The sequence below is a fragment of the Heterocephalus glaber genome, unplaced genomic scaffold (genome assembly GCF_053883595.1).
Source record: "Heterocephalus glaber isolate CG9 unplaced genomic scaffold, H.glaber_assembly_v1.0 deba00001498, whole genome shotgun sequence".
Classification (NCBI taxonomy): Eukaryota; Metazoa; Chordata; class Mammalia; order Rodentia; family Bathyergidae; genus Heterocephalus; species Heterocephalus glaber.
This window is the reverse complement of record NW_028258321.1, coordinates 5,918,726-5,940,313: the sequence shown is the minus strand read 5'-3', so window position 1 is coordinate 5,940,313 and position 21,588 is coordinate 5,918,726. Positions and strand designations below refer to the sequence as shown.

Below are 21,588 nucleotides of genomic sequence, written 5' to 3'. Positions count from 1 at the left end.
AAAAAATGAAACACAATGATTCCTCACTGGGCAGGGAGAGCACCCAGAGAGCCGTTTCCCAGAGTGGTGGTCACCTGTGTCAAAGACTCAGGTCCCAGGACAAGAATGCAGATTGCTGAGCGCAGGCAGGTGGTGCCCACCTGGAGCCAGCTGGTCAGTGCATTCCCAGTGCTGCTGCTGGGCACAGACTCCAGAGGCCAGAGGCTCCTGAAGCAGGAGTCATGGGAGTCTCAGAGCTTTTGGGGGTTTGTTCTCCGAGTCCAGCTTGATGAGTCGGGGTGTGGCCTGACACTGGGCTCCGAAAACCTGTGATTTTACCTCGCTGCGGGGGTTGAAAACCACTGCACTTGCTGAGTGTCTTAGCCGAGGCACCAGGGATACTGGTGCCAGAGAATCCTGTGGTGTCCAATAGCTTTTTTTCTTTTCTTTTGAGACAAGTTCTCGCTATGGAGCACAGGGTGGCATCAAACTCATAGCAACCCTCCTGCTTCAGCTTCTCAAGTCCACATTACATCACAGTTTTGAGGAACGCTTACTTCCAAGAAGGCAGGAGCTGCTCCTGTCAGCAGTCTTCCTCTCAGGCGTGTCTGAGTCAGACCCTAGGCTTTTGGCCTGGGTTTGGTGTGAATGCCGGCAGCTCTCTACCCACCCACCAGCCTGGTGCTCAGGCCTGGCCTGGCTGGTAACAGTGCCCCCCGGGACAGAGCAGGGGGGCGGCACCTCGCAGGCCCCTGCCACGCACTGCCCAGACACAGGCCCCGCGCATGTGCGTCTATCGGAACACCTTTATTTAAGTACACTGGGCCCCACCAGGCAACACGGTTTGCGCGAGGCTGCTCGAGGGACAGGCCTGGGCTAAGGAGGTGAGCTGTTTAAGTGCTCTGCAGTCTGCAGTTGCCACACTGCTTTCACACACACCTGCTTTGACTCTCAGCTGCAGGGGCCTTTGGTCACAGGACGGCTGGGAAAGAACACTGCCTGGGGCTGGACTGGGGGGGCCTGGCGTCACTGAACTGCTTTCTGGGACCAGGACTGAAGCCAGCAGTGGCTCGTGCTCACTCTGGGGCCTTCCTGCCTCTTCACCTGCTGCCCAGGTCACGAAGAATGGCAAAAAGCAACTTGGTAAACTGCAGCTTTCTCCAGTGCAAAGGACTGGATCCCCAGTAGCCCTCCCCTGCCAGGGCTCTGCCAGAGTGATTCTATGTCCTGTCTCAGAAAATTCAACCAGCAGCCAGCCTGTTGGTTCCAGGGCAGCGAGCGAGTGGAGGCGGCAGAAGGAAAGAGGTGGATATGGTCAGTTCATGTCAGCAGGGAGTGCAGGCCCTGGATGCTACCCTGTAAACATCAGTGTGACATGGTGGCTGGCAGGCAGAAGGCGGGAGCCCCGGGCCCCCAGTCTCCTCACTGAACAAATACTTCAATAAATAAACCTGTTAGGGTGGCACTGAAACAAGGATGGATGAGAAGCGAACTACCAGGGCCGGGAAGGTCTCCTAAGCTCTGAGGCCCCGGGATGGACTGGGCTTGGGGCATTACCTCTGCAGCCAATCACAGGTGGCACGAATGCCCACTGCGAATGCCCAGGGAGGTCCCGGGCCCGAGTGGATGTGAGGGCACCGTGCCACCCCAAAGTCCTTTCACGGCCTCTCACGACTGACAGACAAGCAGGCCAGACAGAACTTCACCCCAACCCCAGTCCATGGTCCACTGGAGGAGGCAAGGACAGCAGGAGGGCGCCAAGGGCAGGCAGCAGCTCAGGCCCTGGGCACCCTGGGGGAGGGCAGGAGCGTCTCCCCACGGCAGTGCTGAGTCCCACACAGCCAGGTGCAGGTCCGCTGAGGGAGGAGCGGGCCTCTGCGGCATTCTTCCCTGCCGGGGCCCGTTGGTGGTCAAGCCCAGGCCTCGGCTGTCGCCGTCGCGGGGAAGCATCGTCCTTTCTGGGCCCAGAGGTCCTCGGGCCACACGCACTCGCATCTGTGCACACTCATACGCCCACACACGCACACACAGGCAGTTCCTCACAATCGTTCGACTCAAGAAAGCGAGTTTAAAGTGGAGTTAACTTCAGAGAGGTGAAGATGACATCTCCACATTAGAAGGTTTTCCTGTGGATGGAGCGGGCACCATCTTCCTCATATTCCTTCTTGGAGACCCACATCTTCTTAAAGGTGTCCAGCGAGGCAAGGATCGAGCCCCTGGGTGGAAGGATCCAAAGGAGCAGTGTGAAAGGGTGAAGCCTGGAGTCGGTCAGTCCCCGGGGCAAACCAGATTGGGGCCTTTCTGTCAAGGCACCGCGATGAGGGCAGTCGGTGCCTTTGCTTCCAGTTCTGCTCATTCCCGCAAGAGCTACTCACCCAATCCACGTGGAATACAGTCTCTCCTGTGGCGCAGATATCTGCAAAGGTGGATGGGAAGTGGATGCTGAGCACCGCCTCCCCGCCCCGCCCGGCCCCGCCTGTCTTGCCCCAGGGCCGGGGGTGCATTCCACACAACCAGCTCTGCTCCTGCTGCGCCCCGCTCCCTCTGGAGGTACTGCAGGGACACACGTAACTGCACACCTTCATTGAGGATCCTGCCTGCCTGCAGGCAGCCGGTTGTCTTGGGAGACACTCAGATGCTGGACTGTTACAGGGCAGGGGCACAGAGCAGCACAGTCAGTCTGCAGCCAACTGAAGCCCACAGGTAGTGCCCTCAGCCTGGTACTGCCTCATCAGGGTCCCGAAACTGCCTTCCTTCTGAGTAAAAAGGAGGCCTCCCTGGTCGGCCTAGACCTCAGGGTCAGTTGCAGACTGGGAGCCCCTGGGCTGCAGAACCTGGCTGCCCACAGAGCTCGGCAGGGCCAGAAGGAAGCCCAGCCCCACCCGCCAGCTCCTGCTGTGCCCCTACCCTGATCTTCACGTCTTTGGGAGCCAGTTTCTTCACTTCACTGAGGAGCCTGTCACCAAAACCTGAATGTGCAGAAAAGGAGATTCTCAAGTCAGTTCTCAGGGTACCTGGGCCATGCTCGATTGGGACTGGTTCTCAGAAAGGCTCCAGAGCGAAGACCAACCTTTGAACAGGGTGGAGCCTCCTGAGAGGACAATGTTGGAGAACAGGGTGCGCCGCAGGTCCATATCAGACTTCTGGATGGCGAACACCAGGACCTCATGGATGCCCTCACTCTCCTCACCGATCAAGTCTGGCCTGAACAGCAGCTCCGGGGCCCGAAAGCGGGAAGGTCCGATCTGCAGAGTGAATGCTGGGGCTGGCACTGAGGTCCCTTTGCAGGCGTGAACGGAAGAGCCTTCTCTGCTCATCTATAGCACGCAGATGGCTACTGAAGACCACGCTCAAGACAGGCCGTGTGTCAAGGGCCACAGGAACAAATACGGGACTTTTGGGAACAAATAGGTAAAAGGAACAAGGAGCACTCCTGGGAGACTTTGCCTGACCTTTGGCATTATTATATGGATTCATCCACTTGTGGAAATTTCTTCCTATCAGAGGGACTTCTAGGTAGTGGCAACTCACCTCATACCGTGCTGGCAGTAGTTACAGACAGCACAAACCATCCCACTTCCTAATCCATCCTGATCTGGGACACTGCCCTGGCCGCTCCTCTCCTCCACAGAGGAACAGAGATCCCGCTCCTCTGCTGGACTGGAGCCATGCACGCTGCTCCAGAGCACCACTGGGGAGTCCTGTCCAGCCCAGGGCTTTGACGGGCCTGAGGGGAAAGGGAGCAGTATAGCCCCTACCTCGATGGTGCTGCCATCAGGCAGGTAGTACTGAGCCTTCTCTGTCTCCAGCGTCTCGTCCTTCTGGGGGTTTATGGACAGGTAGCAGGCTCTCTGCAGAACCAAGCAGACAAGTCAGCACCAGAGCCCCAGGGAAGAGGTGTGCTGCAGAAGGCTGCCCATCACCGAGACTGTGCCCAGGTCAGCAGAGCTGCAGTCCAAGCAGGAGCAGGGAGGTCCCTCTCCCGGCCCACACCAGGAGGCACCTGGGGCATGACTGCTTACCTTCCCCACCTTCCCAGTGGGCACATCTGGACCTCGCCTCTGTGGTCTGAGACCACAGTCTGATTTAGCCCAGGCCCAGACATCTTTCTCCTCCACTACCCCTATGGTGCTTGATCCCTGTGACCAGCCCTGAGTAACAGGACAGTTCTGTTTCCTCAGTACCAGCACCCTGTCCCCCAGGTTAGGGAGTAGAAGCAGCTGCTCCCCCAAACAGGGTAGCACTCTGGAAGGCGACTGACCATGGGCGGGCCAGAGGCCAGGCTGACCCGGAACCCCAGGGAGGAGCTGCACCCATTTTCACTCACAGGTCCCCACCCCTGGGTACGTGGGGCAGCACTCACTTCTTTTATGGCCTTGACAATCTCAAATTCGGAGGACGAGTGGAAATCGTAGCCCTCCTTGCGCAGATAGAGGCGAAGGAAGCGAGAGACATCTCGGCCAGCGATGTCAATGCGCATGATGGAGTGAGGCATGGCGAAGCCCTCGTAAATGGGCACAGCATGGGTGACGCCATCCCCAGAATCCAGCACCACACCTGTGGTCCTGCCTGTGGCATAGCTGAGCAAAGAGGGGCCGTCATTGATCTGCCTCCTCACTCCAGGAAGAAACCCACTCCTCCCTAGGCTCAGCACCTGCTACACTGAAGCCTGGGCCTGCCGTCCTCCCGTGCCTAGTGTGGACTGCACACTGTGAAGCCCTGAAACACCCCACAGAGCTGCTGAGAGACCCCACCCCCAACTGCCCACCAAGCAAGCCTTCCAGTCAGAGGAGGCTGCTCCCGGGACCCTGCCTCAGAGGCAGTTTTAACTTTCCAGACAAGAGGAAAAACTTAAAACACCTACAGGGCCCAGGAAGACAAGGAAATAGGTGAAGGAAAATGAGACTAATGTAATTTTCACTTCCATAAAGACCTACTTTTCCCTTCACATGGCCTTCCAGGTCTGCCTTTAGTTTCCTCTCATATATTTTTTCTCAGGGGTTTTTTTTGCAACAGGGTCCAGGCTGGCCTCGGACCCCCAAGTGCTGGGATTACCACCCATCCTGGCCTTCTCATATATATTTCTTTTTTTTATTTTCGGTTCCAGATATTGAACTCAGGGCCTTGCTTGCCAGGCAGGTGCTGTGCCACTGAACTACACGCCTGGGCCTCATATATATTTCTGGTATGAGGGCAAAACGTCAGCAAATGTTTGATAGACAGCAGTGGGCACTCTGCATCAGTGCTGAGAGGACAGCAGGGAATGGAGTGGACTGTGGTGAAGCCAGCTTGCAAACCGTCTGTTATGGCAGCTGCTAGCAGTTCCAGCTGGTTTTTGCCCTACGGGAATGTAGGCCTTGCATTACCACTTTTCCCATTTTTCCAGAGAAGCCAGCAATTGAAATTTTGATAAGAAAACTAATTTTTAAGTGCTGGCTCACACATTTTCAGTGGAACCCAACCAGTCCAGTGCACCATCTCTGCAGCAGACAGGCAGCTGTGAGGCAGGGTACAGAGTAAGACAGGAATGACAGGGAATAGGAGCAGGGGCCGTGGTGGTGTCTGACCACAGCTGGAGCTGGAGCAGAGGCCTGGCAGAGCACTTGGCACCGAGCAGGGGCTGGAGGAATGCTGGGGTATGTTCAGGGCTTCAGGAGGCAAGCAGCTGGCCTTCTCCGCAGGCCCAGTGCACAAACCCAGAGAGTCCCAGGACTGGACAGTCAAGTCTCACCCACTGCTTCTCTGTTACTTCCAGCCTAGAAGCCCCTGTATCCAGTTCCAACAGTCTGTCTCCCTCTCCCATCATCTTTAGCCCTTCTCAGCAGGGCTGGGTGGGGCTTCACCTACTCGGAAGGGCCCGAAGGAGAGGCAGCCTCAATTGTGCCCAAGGACAGCTCTGCCTGTAAGGCCTGGCCAGCCGGCCAGGCTGCTACTCACAGGCTGAGCACAGCTTGCATGGAGATGAAAAGGGCCGGCACATTGAAGGTCTCGAAGAAAACTTCGGCAGCCCGTTCTCGATTTTTCCGTGGGTTTAAAGGCGCCTCAGTCAGGAGCACAGGATGCTGGAGAACAGGACCCAGGAGGCAGTCGGAGAAAGCCAGATTTCCACCACCACCAGGAGCATGGAGAGGCCCCTTCTTGATGGTTGGGGAGCCCATGGAACTTTGTCAGACTCCCTCTCGAAAAGGCAAGCTAAGCCTGTCATCCCCTGGCCAAGTTGGTTTCTCCACTTCCCAAATTCATGTCTCTCTAGAGCCTCACTCTGTCCTCACCTCACCCTGACTCCTCTTACTGTTCCAGTCCCTACTGTGTGTCTCTCAATGTCAAGAGGACTTGATAGCTAGGCACGGTGACGCATGCTTGTAACCCTAGGACTATGACAGCTCAAGGCAGGAGCTTTCCAAGTTCGAGTCCAGCCTGGGCAATTCAGTGACTTAGTAAGACTCTGTCTCTAAGTCAAAAATTAAAAAAGGTCTGGGGGTATAACTCAGTGTACAGGCCCTGTGTTCAATCCCTAGCTCTAAAAAAAGGAAAAGATTTTGTTTAACTCTAAATTCTGAATTATGATAAAGTAACAGCATAAAGGGCCGGGGATTTAGCTCAGTGGCACCACACCTGTCTTGTAAGCGGAAGGTCCTGAGTTTGATCCCCGTTACCACAAAACAAAACAAAACAAAACAAAACACAGCATAAAAATCTGTACTGTAAAACAGAAAATTAAATTTTTTGTTGTTTTGTTTTTGGTACCATGGAGTGAACTCAGGACCTTGTGTATAAAGCAGGTGCAATACCACTGAGCTAAATCTCTGCCCTCAGAAAATTAAATTTTAACATTGATTTTTTTTGGTGGGGGGGGCAATAGGGTCTCACTATGTAGTCCAGGCTGGCCTCGAACTCACGGTGATCCTCCTGCCTCAGCTTCCTGAGTCTGGGACTACAGGTGGGCACCACCATGCCCGGCTGTCGTGGTGCTCTTAACAGTGTGAGGGTGCCCCAGGGCTACTGTGAGTCCTTGTGTGGTTTGCTCATGCTGTGAGCGATGCGGCTTGTTATGTGGGTCTCTACATGGGTGTCATGCTCTCCTTAGGCCACATTCACATGGTGTGTGTGTGTTTATGTTGGAGTTGGAGTGTGCATGGGCTGGAGTGTATTGGGCCACCAGGTGTGAGCTACAGGGTAGCAAGCTGTCCCTGGCACCGACCTGTGATTTATCATTCTATGTGTCAGCACACATGAATGTCCCTGACTGTGTGGCGGGTGTTCTGTGTGTCATTACACATGCATGAACATGTCTGAAAAGCGTTTGGCCTGATGCCTGGTACACAGTCAGACTCGAACACTCTTGCCAGTTTCATTGTCCTCCTTGTCTCTGGGGTAGGGCACCCTGGAGGGGAAGGCTCACCTCCTCTGAGAAAGTCTGCAGCTGGTCCTTGGAGTAGACATACTGCCAGATGCGCTCCATGTCGTTCCAGTCCTTGACGATGCCGTGCTCCATAGGGTAGCGGATGGACAGCAGCCCTCGATGCTCCTACGGCAGAGGGCAGGACTTGGAGCAGCAGGCAGGGGACCTGAGCCGGGCAAGCTGAATCACTTCCACAGGCGCCTTGGCCTGAGCTCCCTCCCTGCAGCCCATGCCCAGGCTAAGGGTGGGCACCCATGCTCCAGGTCTTTAGGCTGTGTTGCACACCACCCTTGCTAACCAAGGAGCTGCAAAGCAGGGCAACCGCATTTCGGTGGGCCTGAGGACCTGAGGGCAGGGACAGGAGGCACTCTCTGCTGCTTGGTTCCAGGACACATCTCCTGGCTCTCACCTCTGGCATCAGCACCTGAAGCCAAAGTTGGAGGCTGCCTGGGGCTCTGCCACAAGTGTGCGAATTAACATGGCATGGGGGTGCCCAGCCAGGATCTTCACTTTGAATCCCTTTGGCCAAAAAGAAACCAAGCCCATCAACTGGATCGCTGGCAAGGCAGTGACAGGCTACAGAAGAAAGGCAAATGCTTTGTTCTTTTGGTCTCTGCTTCCCAAAGTGGGGTTTTTGCTATTTTTTTTTCTTTAATACCAGAGGCTGCTCTTGGGAGAAATAAACTGCCCATGCCAAGGATGAAAGGACCAAAAGGGAGCTTTTGAGAGAAAACCACTCATTTTGTTCAAGGCTAACATGCAACTACTAGGATACTTCTCCCGTGGATAATGCTGGTCTGCAGTTTTTCTGTAGCTCTGGGGATTACCTCAGCTTTGGGGCCAATGAAGATGTCTCCTTCGAGGGCTCCTGCCATGACTCGGACGTGCTTGGGTCTGCCCACACTGGAGAGACGGCAGGGAGGAATACCAGTGTCATTTCAGGACCGACACAGGAAGAATATAATACAGATGCATACGTATCCAGCTTCTGCTGGGCTCATCTCTGAGGAGTAAGGTTACAGTTGATTTTGATTTTTCTTCCTTATTCTTTATTTTCTACAAAGAACATGTCTTATTTATATATTACATCATATTTTATAAATTACTGGAACAATTTTTAGAGGATTCAATTCTTCTCTTTCTCCAATGTGTATGCAGACTGAAAAGATAAGAAAACAAGAACTTTCTTTTCTTTTTTTTTGGAGACTGGCTCTCGTTATATAGTCCGGGTCAACCTTGAACTTGCTATGCAGCCCAGACTAGCTTCAAACTCAGGATGCTCCTACCTTAGCCTTCCAAGTGCTGGGGTTTCAGGAGTCTGCCACCATGCCCAGCCAAGAATTTTTAGTTGGTTAAACTTTCGAAGTCATAGTTTTCATTCTCCCTACATCTTACATAGCAGAAAGGATGAGGGAGATCTTGAGATCTTTCTCTTTTTCTTTTTTTGGTACCGGGGATCAAACTCAGGTCCTTGCGCTTGTGCAGCAGGCTGTGGAACCACTGAGCTAAATCTCCAGCCCAGCCAAGAATTTTTAAATGGTTAACTCAAACTTTTTAAGGGGCTGAGATGTAGCTCAGTGGTATAGCATTTGTCTAGCATGTATAAGGCCCTGGGTTCCATCCCCAACATAAAAACCAACCAACCAACCAACAAACACCAAGAGGGGTGGGGGATTAGCTCAGTGGCAGCGCGCCTGCCTGGCAAGTGCACGGTCCTGAGGTTGAGACCCTAAAACACCCATTGGACTCCTCAGTCCCCTTGCCAGGGGATGGACTAAGTGAGGCTGCCATCTCCTGCTTGGAGTCTCTGCCTCAGGAGGAAAGCTCCAAGAAACTCATTCTCACTGAGATAGGAATGAGTTTAATGGCAGATATGGTTTAATATTAAACCCCATCCTGGGTGATAGGAGAATTTTAAAAAGAAGGCTTCTAGCCAGGCTCAGTGGCACATGCCTGTAGTCAGAGTTACATGAGAGGCTGAGGCAAGAGGACTGCTTGAGCCCAGAAATTTGAGACCTGGGCAACACAGTAAAACTCTGTCTCAAAAAATAAAAATAGTGAAAAAGGTGGGTCTGGGGATTTAGCTCAGTGGTTCCACTGCCTGCCTCACAAGCACAAGGTCCCAAGTTTGATCCCCAGTACCAAAAACAAAACAAAAAAAATAGTAAACTAGTGGTACATGCCTGTAATCCCAGTTACTTGGAAGGCTGAGGCAGGAGGATCCCAAGTTTTTTGGTTTTTTTGGTACTGGGGACTGCACTCAGGACCGTGTGCTTCCGAGGCAGGTTGTGGAACCACTGAGCTAAATCCCTGGCCCAGGAGGATCCCAAGTTTGAGGCCAGCTCAGGCAACTTAGCTAGACCCTGTCTCAAAATAATTTTTTTTTCTTTCACAGTAAAATCAGGAACAAGACAAGGATGCCCACTATCACCACTCCTGTTCAATATAGTTATAGAAACATTAGCCTCAGCAATTAGAAAAGAGAAAGAAATAAAAGGAATAAAAATAGGAAAGGAAGAAATTAAGCTGTCATTATTTGCTGATGATATGCCACTTTACATAGAAGACCCAAAAAACTCTGCCAAAAGACTTCTAGACTTAATTGACAGATTCAGCAGAGTAGCTGGATACAGGGTCAACCCTCAAAAAACAATAGCCTTCTTGTTCACAAATAACAGACTCACTGAGAGAGAAGTTAGGGAAACAATTCCTTTTACAATAGCATCCGAAAAAAGGATATATCTAGGAATCAATCTAACAAAGGATGCAAAAGACCTCTACACTGAAAACTACAGCACTCTGAAAAAAAAGATCAAGGAGGATATAAGAAAATGGAAAGACATCCCTTGTTCCTGGGTAGGAAGAAGCAATATAGTGAAAATGGCCATACTTCCAAAACAGCTATATAGATTTAATGCAATGCTGACTGAAATCCCAACAATATACTGCATAGAGTTAGAGAAAACAACCCAGAAATTCATTTGGAACCAGAAGAGACCTAGAATAGCAAAAGCAATTCTAGGCAACAGAGACATGGCAGTGGGTATCACAATCTCCAACTTGAAACTATACTACAAAGCTCCTGTGATAAAAACAGTATGGTACTGGCAAAGAAACAGAACCGAGGACCAGTGGAATAGATTAGAAGATGTAGAAACAACTCCAGACATACTCAGCCACCTCATCTTTGACAAAGGAGCCAAATACCCTCACTGGATGAAAGATAGCCTCTTTAATAAATGGTGTTGGAAAAACTGGATTTCAACCTGCTGAAGATTAAAACTAGACCCCTATCTATCACCATGCCTTAAACTAAGATCAAAGTGGATTAAAGATCTAAATATTAAAACAGAAACACTAAACTTGCTGGAAGATAAGTTAGGTAGAACTCTTGAAAACATTGGCATAGGAACAAAACCTCAATAGCACAGGAATCAACACAAAGAATCAACAACTGGTATCTCATCCTATTAAAAAGCTTCTAAAAAAAAAAAGAAGCTTCTGCCCTGCAAGAGAAACCACCAACAGAGCTAAGAGACAACGTACAATGTAGGAAAAAATTTTTAGCAGCTGTACCTCAGATACAGGACTACTATCTAGAATATATAAAGAACTGAAAAAAATCAGAACCCCCAAATTCAAAGACCCAATTCAAAAATGGCCATCTGAAATGAACAGACATTTCTGACAAAGAAGTAAAAGCAGCAAATAAACATATGAAAAAATGTTCAACATCACTGGTCATTTGAGAGATGCAGATGAAAACAACACTGAGATTCCACTTCACCCCAGAAAGAATGGCTGCTATCAAGAAATCAACCAATAACAAATGTTGTCAGGCTGTGGGGAGAAAGGAACCCTTCTCCATTGTTGGTGGGAGTGCAAACTGGTGCAACCACTGTGGAAATCAGTATGGAGATACCTCAAAGAACTAGGACTAGAGGTCCCATTTGACCTAGGTATTCATTCCCCTGCTGGGTATCTTCCTTCAAGAATTAAAAGCATCATATCACAGCGATATATGTGCACCCATGTTCATAGCGACACAGTCTGTAATAGCTAATGCTTGGAAACAGCCCAAGTGCCCATCAACTGGAAACTGGATAAAGATGTGGTTTTTAAATAAAATGGAGTACTACTCAGCCATAAAGAATGAGAAATTAGAGATATTTATAGCTAAATGGATGCATATTGAGGCCATAATCTTAAGTGAAATAAACAGGACACACGTGTAAATACCAAAGTTTCTCTGGTGTGAGAAACTGAAAGTGTAAATAAGGATTAAAATGATTAAAACGAATAATTGATAATTTGAAATAGGTAGAAAAGGTCCAAAGGGGTAGGGGTGGTGGGAGGGGAAGGGGAAAGGAAAGAAGGGAAAGGAAAAATTATGAGAAAAGGAAAAATGGGGCCAGAGATTTAGGTCAGTTGTTCCGCCGCCTGCCTTGCAAGCACAAGAATCTGAGTTCGATCCCCGGTACCAAAAAATGAAAAGGAAAAAATGGAAATAAAGTGTTTGTAAATAGGGAAGGGTGGAGGGGGTGAAGGGAAGACAGGGAATGGGGAAAAAATAAGAACCAAGATACATCATGTATAGGTACAAGCACCCAATGATAAATGTAAATGTATTACATATCTAAAATGTACCGATAAAAGAATTTAAGCAAAAAAAAAAAAAAAAAAAATTTGTTTTTTGGTACCGGGAATCAAACTCAGGTGCTTGTACTTGCGGGGCAGGCAGCAGAACCACTGAGCTAAATCCCCGGCCCTTTTTGTTTTGTTTTTTGAGCCAGGGTCTCCTATGTAGTCCAAGCTGGCTTTGAACTCTTTTTGTTTTCATACCGGGGATCGAACTCGGGTCTTTTGGCCTTGAACTCTTATTGATCTTCCTGCCTTGGCCTCCTGAGCTGGGATCACAGGTGTGCGCCACCACACCTTGCGCAAAATAAAAATTTTTAAAAAGGGCTAGGGATGTAGCTCAGTGGCAGAGTGTTCCTAGTTTTAATCCCCAGTACCACTAAATAAGTAAGTGAATAAATGAATAATTTAAAAGTGAGGAAAAAAAGCAACGATAAGGACTGGGGATTTAGCTCAGTGGTGCTGCCACCTGTCTCGCAAGCACAAGGTCCCAAGTTTGATCCCCAGCACCGAAAAAAAAAAAGCAATAATAAAATTTGCGGCATCAGACAAAGTTAGATTTTTTTTGGTATCAGGGATCAAACAGTCAAATTTTTAAAAACAAGGCCTATTGCCTGTGCCTTACAAATGATACCAGGTAGCAACTGTTTCCTTTGCTTACTGCAAACGCACCTCCTGTCCTTTACTTGTTCATTGTTTGGAGCACCAAGGCTGATCCAAGCAAGAAATCTTCCTAAGAGGAGGACTGGTCTCAGAATGAGATTCCTAAAGTCCTGGATGAGCTACGGAATGACTTACTAGTTTGGAAAGCAGTACTTCGGGATCTGATCACCAGCAAAACCAGCTTTAATCACACCGGATCCCTGAGGAGAGAGAGAGAGAAAAAAGTTAGTGCTATGGCTAAGGCAGGAGGAACTGTGTGCGACACAGCCCATGTGCACAGCAGCCTGGGAAGGACAGCGCGCCCAGGGAGGGCATGCGACAGGCATGGTGCTCGGCGTGGCCCCTGCATACTCTCCCGGCGTTGCATTTCTCTGCAGGCTGTGGGTTTTCCACATTGAACGTGATTTCCTTTGGGAATTAAATAATAAAGGGAAGAAAAAGAACCTGGGAGCATCAAAGAAACCAAGTTCAAGAACAAGGCTGGCGTGAGGAAGGCACATGATCCTCTCCGTTGCACCAGCAGGGCAACTTCCACCTTGCCTCTCCCTGCCTCCTTCCAGGGGCGCCCCCAACACAGCACGGTCATGCTCGCAGCTGACTGCTGAACACACATCATCTGCCTCGGTGGCAGAGCACTGTGCTTTGTGGGACTGGTTATACTGACTGATTGTTTTGGTTTTCTGAGATAGGGTCTCGCTATAAAATTGAGGCTGGCCCTAAACCCAAAGCGATCCTCCTGGCTCAGCCTTCAGTGCTGGGATTACACGTGTGTACCACTACACCTGGCTTATGGTTTTGCTTTTTTTTACTATTCTTTTACTCCACAGTCTCCTGATGGTAAAGAACAGGGAAGCCCTAAAGCCTTGTCTGGCAGTAGGAGACCCACAGTTCTGGGCCTCTAATACTTAGTAAGTTGAGTGGGATGTCTAGAAAAGAATCCAAGTTTTCCAACCAGCATCCACCTTCCAGGGCTCAACCAATGTAAGTATCAACTCTCCAGACACAGATACCAACCTGGGGATGGACAGTGTCGAGGCCTGAGATTGCTTTCTTCTCGACTCTTCCCCACACCTGTAACCGCTCACCCTTCCGGCCCAGCATGGTGTGCAGCTGCATGTGTGACTTGCACAACTCTTTTCTGCTGCCTGTTGACACGTCTCCCGGGGTGGAGTGTGATACTTCCAGAACCCACACAGCAAGCAGTAAGCACATTGTGAGATGCTAAGTAGCCAAGGCTTCCAGCAACGTGCCCATGTCCCTCCCTGCCTCTCTGATTCCTGCTCTTCTGCAGAGGCTGCAGAAGACTGTCCATCCTGGTGCTTGCTTCAGGCAAGACAGAGGGTTGGGGTGGGTCCAGTGAGACGTGGTGAGAGGACAGGCAAAGTGGTATGGGGGTGCAGGAGGGCCAGCCTAGTTCTCAAAAGGAGTAGGAACCTCTTCCAGAAGAGAGAAAAAACAGGAGACAATGTGCAAGCTCATTGGCCTGGGCTGTACAGCGAGGAGCCTGGAAAAGGTCCAGCTGTAAACTGAGCTGGGAGACTGGGGAGGAGGAGGAATTCTCCTCTTGCAAAGCCCAGGGCCCTGGGACTATGGCATGCGTTGGCAGAACAGCCCAGTGTAAGACAAGTCCAGGAGCTATTAGCTCACACTTCCCGTGATTGCTCACTGCCTTCACTGGGGTGTGGGGACGCCAACAGATTAACTGCATCTCCAGGCAGAGGGTGAGAGAAGAAAAGAAGCATTTCAGATGTGGATATTTTAATTTTTTTTTTCCTGGTACTGGGGATCGAACTTAGGACCTTGTGCTTGTGAGGCAGTTAAGGTGCCACTGAGCTACATCCCCAGCCGTATGTGGATATTTTTAAGAGATGATTTTCCTGGATGCTTCATTTTCTTTTTTTTAAACAGGGTCTCATTATACAGTTTAAGCTGGCCTTGAACTATAGCCCAGGCTGGCCTCAAACTCACGGTGATCCTCCTGCTTCAGCCTCCCGAGTGCTGGGATACAGGCGTGTACCACCACTGCTGGCTTTGATCTCTGAATATAAGAAAAGATTACCAGATGCTTGATTTTTAGTTTACTAGCAAAAGGACTAGAGTCTGGGTAACAAGGCAGATTAAGATGTCAGATTCTTTTATTCTTCTTTGTCCCTCCCAAACTGAGTGTAACAGGCCCAGTTCAAATGTCACCACCTTCCTCCTGAACAATAAGCCCAAGTTGATTGACTTCCTAATATCTCATTGCGTAGTGCTGGCTAACTGTGTTTTGTTTTTTTTTTAAGATAAAAGATGTTGCCGGGGATTTAGCTCAGTGGCACCGTGCCTGCCTTGCAAGCAAGTCCAAGGTCCTGAGTTTGATCCTTGGCACAAAAAACAAAACAAAACATGTTAATGTATAAATTGTTTCTTCTAAACTAAAACCTCAGTATTCAGGTTTAATTGCAGTGTTGGCACTTGCGATAAATAAGTGAGTTTTAGGCTCTTGTCTCTAAAAGATTTGCCATCCCCGTACAGCCTGTCACTAATACCTGTACTACAAGGCAGCATGCATCTCCTTTTGCTCTCAGAATTTAGGGTTTCCATTTTTGTTTCTTCTCATTTCAAGGTCCCTGAGATCAGAGATTTCATACACTGACAATATCTGGCATTTGTTGGGTACTCAATAGATGCTTGCTAGCTAAGGATAGAAGCAGATGAAATTTAAAGTGTGGAACATGAATGAAGAGCTGGAGTGCCAGCAGCCCCAGGGAGAGGAGGCACAGGGAAGGCAAAAGCAGCTTTGGGAGTGATGAATAAAGAGGAACCAGACCCAGCTTGTCCATGCAGTTCCCAGTGGACCTGCTAGCCAGTGGTGAAATCAGTGGGAGGTGCTGAGCTCTCACCTCTGTTGAAGCCATTACATTTGAAAGGGTCACATCCATCTCTTGAATCTCTCTTTTTTTTTTTTTTTGGTACCGGGTATCGAACTTGGGACCTTGCGCTTGCAAGGCAGGCACCGGAACAACTGAGCTAAATCCCTGGCCCTTGAATCTCTTTTTTGAGACAGGATCTCTATATAAGTCATGCTGGCCTTGAACTCACTCTGAAGCCCAAGTTGGCCTCAAACTTTTGGCAATCCTCTTGCCTCAGCTTTCCTAGTACTGGGATTACAGGTGTGCACCACCATGCCCGGCTCCATTTCTTTTTTCTTTTTTTTTTTTAGGTACCAGGGATTGAACTCAGGTCCTTACGCTTGTGCAGCAGGCAGCGAAACCATTGAGCTAAATCCCTGGCCTGGCTCCATTTCTTTAACAGTATTTACAACTAGATACTGTGTGGCTGGCAGATAAACTGCCATTCTGTTATTTACTTGGGCAAAGTCATGTGAAGAAATTTGTTTGTTTTTGTTTTTTGAGACAGAGTCTTTCTTTTTATTTTTTTTGGTACCGGGGACCAAACTTGGGTCCTTGTGCTTGCAAGGCAGGTGGTGGAACCACTGAGCTAAGTCCCTGGCCCTAGACAATGTCTTTCTATACATTCCAGGCTACACTTGGACTCTCCCTGCCTTTGTCCCCTAAGTGCTAGGATTATAGGCATGTACCACCATGCTCAGCCAGAATATACTTTTTATTTTTATTTATTTGTTTTGTGTTTTGGGGACAGGATCTTTCTTTGTAGCTCAGGCTGGCCTTGAGCTCACTATGTGGCCCAGGCTGGCCTGGAACTCTTTGGAATCCTCTTGCCTCAGCCTCCTCAGTGCTGGGATGACAGGTGTGTGCCATCACACCTAACATGATAATGTTAATTGTATTAGGAGCGATAATAGTACATTGACACCCCCCCCCCCCATATATATATATTTTTTGGTACTGGAGATCAAACTCAGGTCCTTGCGCTTGGGAGGGAGGCAGCAGAACCACTGAGCTAAATCCCCGGCCCCATTGAGTATATTTTTAAGAAAGGAAAGTGGGTGGGAATGCAGTTGAAAAAATTAGCCAGGAGTTGAAAACTGGTATAGTGAGGTTTAGTGGATGTTCATTATACTATTCAAAACACATATACTGAACACACACATACATATCTACAAAATATAAAATATATGCCCAGGGCCAGGGATTTAGCTCAGTGGTTTCGCCACCTGCTGTGCAAGTGCAAGGACTGGAGTTCCATCCCAGGTACCAAAAAAAAAAAAACTACTTGGCAGTAGATATATGCTACATGGGTACTTGTGACATATGTCTTTGAATTTTTCTTTATGTTTGAAGAATCTGAAGCAGCACAACATCCCCAAAAAACCCCAGTGGACCCCACTTCCAGCTTACTGGACACTGTCCCTGCATGTAGGTCCACATGGCACAAAGACAGGGTTATGATGGACAAGAATGGTGAGCCACGCTAGCCCAGAAGTATATCCTTTGAGATCTTAGCACAGATTTGAGCTTCAGAATAAACAGTCTGCTCTTGTTGTGTATGTCTATGATTATGCTTATCACTTTATTGTTGTTGTTGAAGTACTCCCACCCATTTCCCTCATTAAATTCTGATGAATGGGTTTACTGAGTGGCAGAGCAGGATGAGAAGAATTGTTTTAAAATGGGGGAAGCGGGCCGGGGATTTAGCTCAGTGGTTCCGACGCCTGCCTCACAAGTGCAAGGTCCCAAGTTTGATCCCTGGTACCAAAAAAACCCAACAACAACAACAACAACAGCAAGAACAACAAAATGGGGGAAGGCAGCAAGGAGTGGTGATATACCCATGTAATCCCAGCATTTCTGGGAGGCTGAGGTAGGAAGACTGCCAAGTTCAAGCCCAGCTTGGGGAACTTAATGAGACCTTGTCTACAAATAAAAAAAAGGGCTAGGCATGTAAGTCAACATGAAGGCCCTGGGTTCAATCCTTAGTACTTCAAAATAGATAAAGGGCTGGGGTTCAGCTCAGTGGCACTGCGCCTGCCTCGAATGCACAAGGTCCTAAATTCAATTCCCGGTACCAGGAAAAACAACAACAATAACAAAAAATAGATAAATAAAACCCAATATCATGTAAATTGCTGTGGTACTGCACTGTGTAGGGGACAATGACAACTCTGTACTTGTGTGGAATGGATGTAGTCTTTCTTTAAGCAGTTTTGGTCCGCCATTGGTTGAATCCGTGGATGCAGAATGTGTGCATATGGAGGGCTGACTGTACTAAGAGAAAGATAAAGGCCAAACTAAGAGGCATTAGCTAGAGTGACATTAAAGGAAATGGCTGGAGATACAAGTCCTGCTCAACAACTGAACAATGCAAAAGAATCAGCAGGATGGGCAGGCTGTTCCTTCTGTACTGCTGATGACAACAGGAAATTAATGATCTCTATATATTTTTTTCTTTTTACAATGAAGAAAAAAGTAGATAAAGGATGCATATCTGCATAAAGATAGAAATAATGTTCTCTGAAAATCAACATCAAGAATAGAGAATCTTACTCAAGTCTCTGGGGTATTAACTAGGGAAAATATTTCATCCTTTTCTTACTTAGGGACATCTTTGTTACTGTGATACAGTCACTCACCTACCAAGCCAATGAAAATGCTTTATTGAGCACACTGTGGTGCCAGGCTCTGGGTCCTGTCTGGATAAAGGGATACTATAAAAAATAAAGGAATGTCATCTTTTCACACAGGATTTAATAATTTAGAAAGGAGACAAAATGCTCTCAGAAATTAGGTGTCTGAGACTTGAGGTGTGTCACATCCATGCACCACTGCCACGATGGACATAACCGTCATGCACCTCAAAGACGGACTAATAAAATTTTAAAATTATTTTAAAAAGATGAATAAAACATGCTTTACCCCTTAAAAAATAAGGTGTCTCATTTGAGTTCAATCTTGCATTTTTTAATTTTTATTTTTGGTATCGGGGATTGAACTCAGGTCCTTGTGCTTGCAAGGCAGGCGGCAGAACCATTGAGCTAAATCCCTAGCAATCTTGCCTTTTTTAAAGGCAAGAAGCTATATCTCTGAGAAGGAAAACTTACAACAAACAAATCCCCTTTCTGTTGAAAACGTGAGCAACCTGGAACCAGACCTCAGCTTGAGTGTTGGTCCCTCAACTCCTAAACAGGGTGTTTTGTTTGTTTGTTTGTTTGTTTTTGGTACCGGGGATTGAACTCGGGGCCTTGTGGTTGTGAGGCGGAGCCACTGAGCTAAATCCCCGGCTCCTAAACGGGTGTTTTGAATAATCTTTCCAAACTTCACTTTCCTGGAAACTGGGGAAAGTAATTCTTCTCGCCCTACCAGAGCTAAATCTTAAATAAGATATAAAGAAAAGAACTTTATAATATCCCCAGGTCCCAAGGACTAGATCAACACAGTGACTCTGATAGCCTGGGACAGGGGGTACTATCGGTTTTGCCCAATAGATGGACCTAGAAGGGTCACGGAAAGGAGTATCGACCGATCTCGCCGAGACTAAACCTTGGAAGGCAGTACAGAAAAGGAACACAATTTGTCCCTCACCCCATAAAAACAGTATTTAGATTCTATTTGTCATTATTGGTGCATCTGCGTGGGGTGCTAGACAAAGGGAAGGACGAATGAAGCAGCACATTCAGGGCACCAGTACTGTGTGACCTTGGGCTCACTTCACATCTTCCCGTTTCAGTTTTCTCACTTGAGAGACGAGAATCAAACTTCTTAACTAGTCCCGCACTTGTCGTAAGCATCCAACTGAAACGTAGGGGAAAGGGTCCTTGAAGTGTCAGAGCGCCTGGCAAACACTGCAGGTGTGGCAATTTTACTCGCAACGACTAGGCGTCCGTTTGCCTTGCCATTTCCCCTTCTTCTCGACTTTCATTAACTATAATTTACAATTGCAGAAATAACAAGTCCTCTAGCAGTGTCCGGCAACAACTCTCGGGCCCCACCCAGGCACACTCCACCACGCCGGCTCGCCGCCCTTCCACGGCGGCGGGCGCACCCTCGCCTTCCGGCCCCGCCACCTGAGTCCGCCAGGCCAATCCCCACAGCCCTCGCGACTGCCCCGCCCCCTAGACGAGGAAACACCCTGGCGGTGGGAAGAACGACAGGCGTCTGAGCCAATAATTGCAGAATGCTGCCCTCATCCGGCAAGGCCCAGAGGAGGGGTCGTGGGACAAGATGGGCAGCCAGAGCAGCCAATGAAGTGATGGGAATCCGGGAAGGGGGCGGGCGCCAGGCTCTAAGCGGTTAAGGGCCCTGGAGTCAAGGGCCTAAGGACCCTGTTCGGCTAAAGCAGTCTCCTTTACTCACTCTAAAGTTCTCCACCCCACGGTTGCTGGTCGGCCGCCCCGCCTGAAGACTGTGGATGGGGGAAGGAGGGAGGCGGCGTCAGCAGAACCCGCCTGACAGGCCGGGCCAGTGACAAAGAGCCGGCCGCCCAGGTTGAAACCCGGGAAGCCATCCTTTCTGAAAGGACGGCACAAGTCCCTTGGAGATAGGAAAGACACAACTCACGTTGTCGATAACAACAGGCTGGTTGGCGATCACATCGTAGGACTCCATGGCAGAGGAATCGCTCCTTCCGAGGAAGGTACTGCCAGCCGGGTCCGCCGCTAACGCCCCCGACGCGCACGCGCACTCCAGCCGCCGGTGCAGGGCGTCAAGGGAGCGGCCCCATCTCGCCTCGGAGGAACTACCATCCCCACCATGCCTTGCGCCAGAGCGAGCGCGCCAGCCTGTTACTGGGCCCCGCCTTCAGGAGATTGCGGGAGGTCTTTCCGACGCACAGTGCCGTGGGGTTTGTAGTCCCCACAGATTAAATAGCCGAGACAAAAGTTGATGATTGTGTTGCATGCCGGAATATGTAGTCCCTTTGAAGGGGTTCGCAATACATGCTGAAGCGTGCAATCTTGAGTGTGCGTAGTTGGGTTTGGATTTTATAAATCAGTCCTTCCACTCTCCTCTCCTCTTGGAACAATTTTTATTTGGGTCTATAAGACATAAGTAAACATCTACCACTTCACATTCTTTTTTGTTTGTTTGTTTTGTTTTTTTGGTACCGGGGATCGAACTTGGATCCTTGCGCTTGCGAGGCAGGCGGCGGAACCACTGAGCTAAATCCCCAGCCCCCACTTCGCATTCTAACAGGAAATTTTAACACACACAAAGGAAGGACATATTCCTAAAGCAAAGAAAAATAATTTAAATTGCATAAATTTCGCTTTAAGTAAAAAACCGGTACATTGTCATTGCTTTTCCCACTTTTCCCATTTCTTTCCTGGATAGGTATAAACTTTGCAACAAATAAACACTAAGGATTGGCATTTGGGACATTAACTAAGGATTTAGGAATTGCTCCAATGCCCCCCCCCCTTTTGGTACCGGGGATCGAACTCGGGTCGTTGCGCATGCGCAGCAGGCGGCGAAACCACTGAGCTAAGCCCCGGCTATGCCCCCTTTTCTTAACCCTTTTAATATTGTTTTGTTTTGGTACCAGGGATCGAACTCGGGACCTTGCGCTTGCGAGGCAGGCGGGAGAACCTCTGAGCTAACTCTCCGGCCCTTAACCCTTTTAATATTAATGAGGAACTAGGATTGATTTTAATGAGAAAATATGGGTGAAGAAAAGTTAAGAGCAAATCTTTCCAAACACTCTTAATTTTTTTTAGGGAGGGGGACTATCGTTTCCTTCCCAACCTCCTTTCAAGTTGCAGGGATCGTGGTCAACAGCACTAGGAAATACTGTATTAAGATTTATAATCCCTAATGCCAAAGGAAGGAATGATCAATATGTTGCCCGATTTGTGCTTAAATCTTTGTCAGCAGCATGTCAGCTAAACAGTGACAAGCCCTTTGTCGGCGCTCTTCGCGGGACCCTAGCATCTCAGAAGGGTGCCTTAACTCTATTCACACCCGGTTCCTCCTAACGCTAGGGGGAGACCAAGAGCCTTGAGTTACTCCCTA

General features: G+C 48.9%; 1 protein-coding gene across 2 annotated transcripts; it reads right to left on the bottom strand.

Annotated features, from left to right (window-relative positions):
• Positions 1-767: 767 nt before the first annotated feature.
• Positions 768-20,319, bottom strand: Actr1a (actin related protein 1A). 2 transcript variants are annotated; one of them, XM_021245543.2, is made up of 11 exons: positions 20,140-20,319; positions 12,818-12,882; positions 8,209-8,384; positions 7,382-7,507; positions 5,917-6,041; positions 4,343-4,559; positions 3,738-3,830; positions 3,050-3,224; positions 2,887-2,948; positions 2,355-2,395; positions 768-2,195 (listed from the first exon to the last, which is right to left on the bottom strand). In XM_021245543.2, exons 3-11 carry the CDS (start codon positions 8,254-8,256, stop codon positions 2,093-2,095), a joined length of 990 nt encoding a protein of 329 aa, XP_021101202.1. In that variant the 5' UTR covers positions 8,257-8,384; positions 12,818-12,882; positions 20,140-20,319; the 3' UTR covers positions 768-2,092. The 2 variants fall into 2 exon arrangements, with proteins under 2 accessions (XP_021101202.1, XP_004866502.1); XM_004866445.3 differs by having other exon boundaries at positions 8,209-8,284.
• Positions 20,320-21,588: the final 1,269 nt, after the last annotated feature.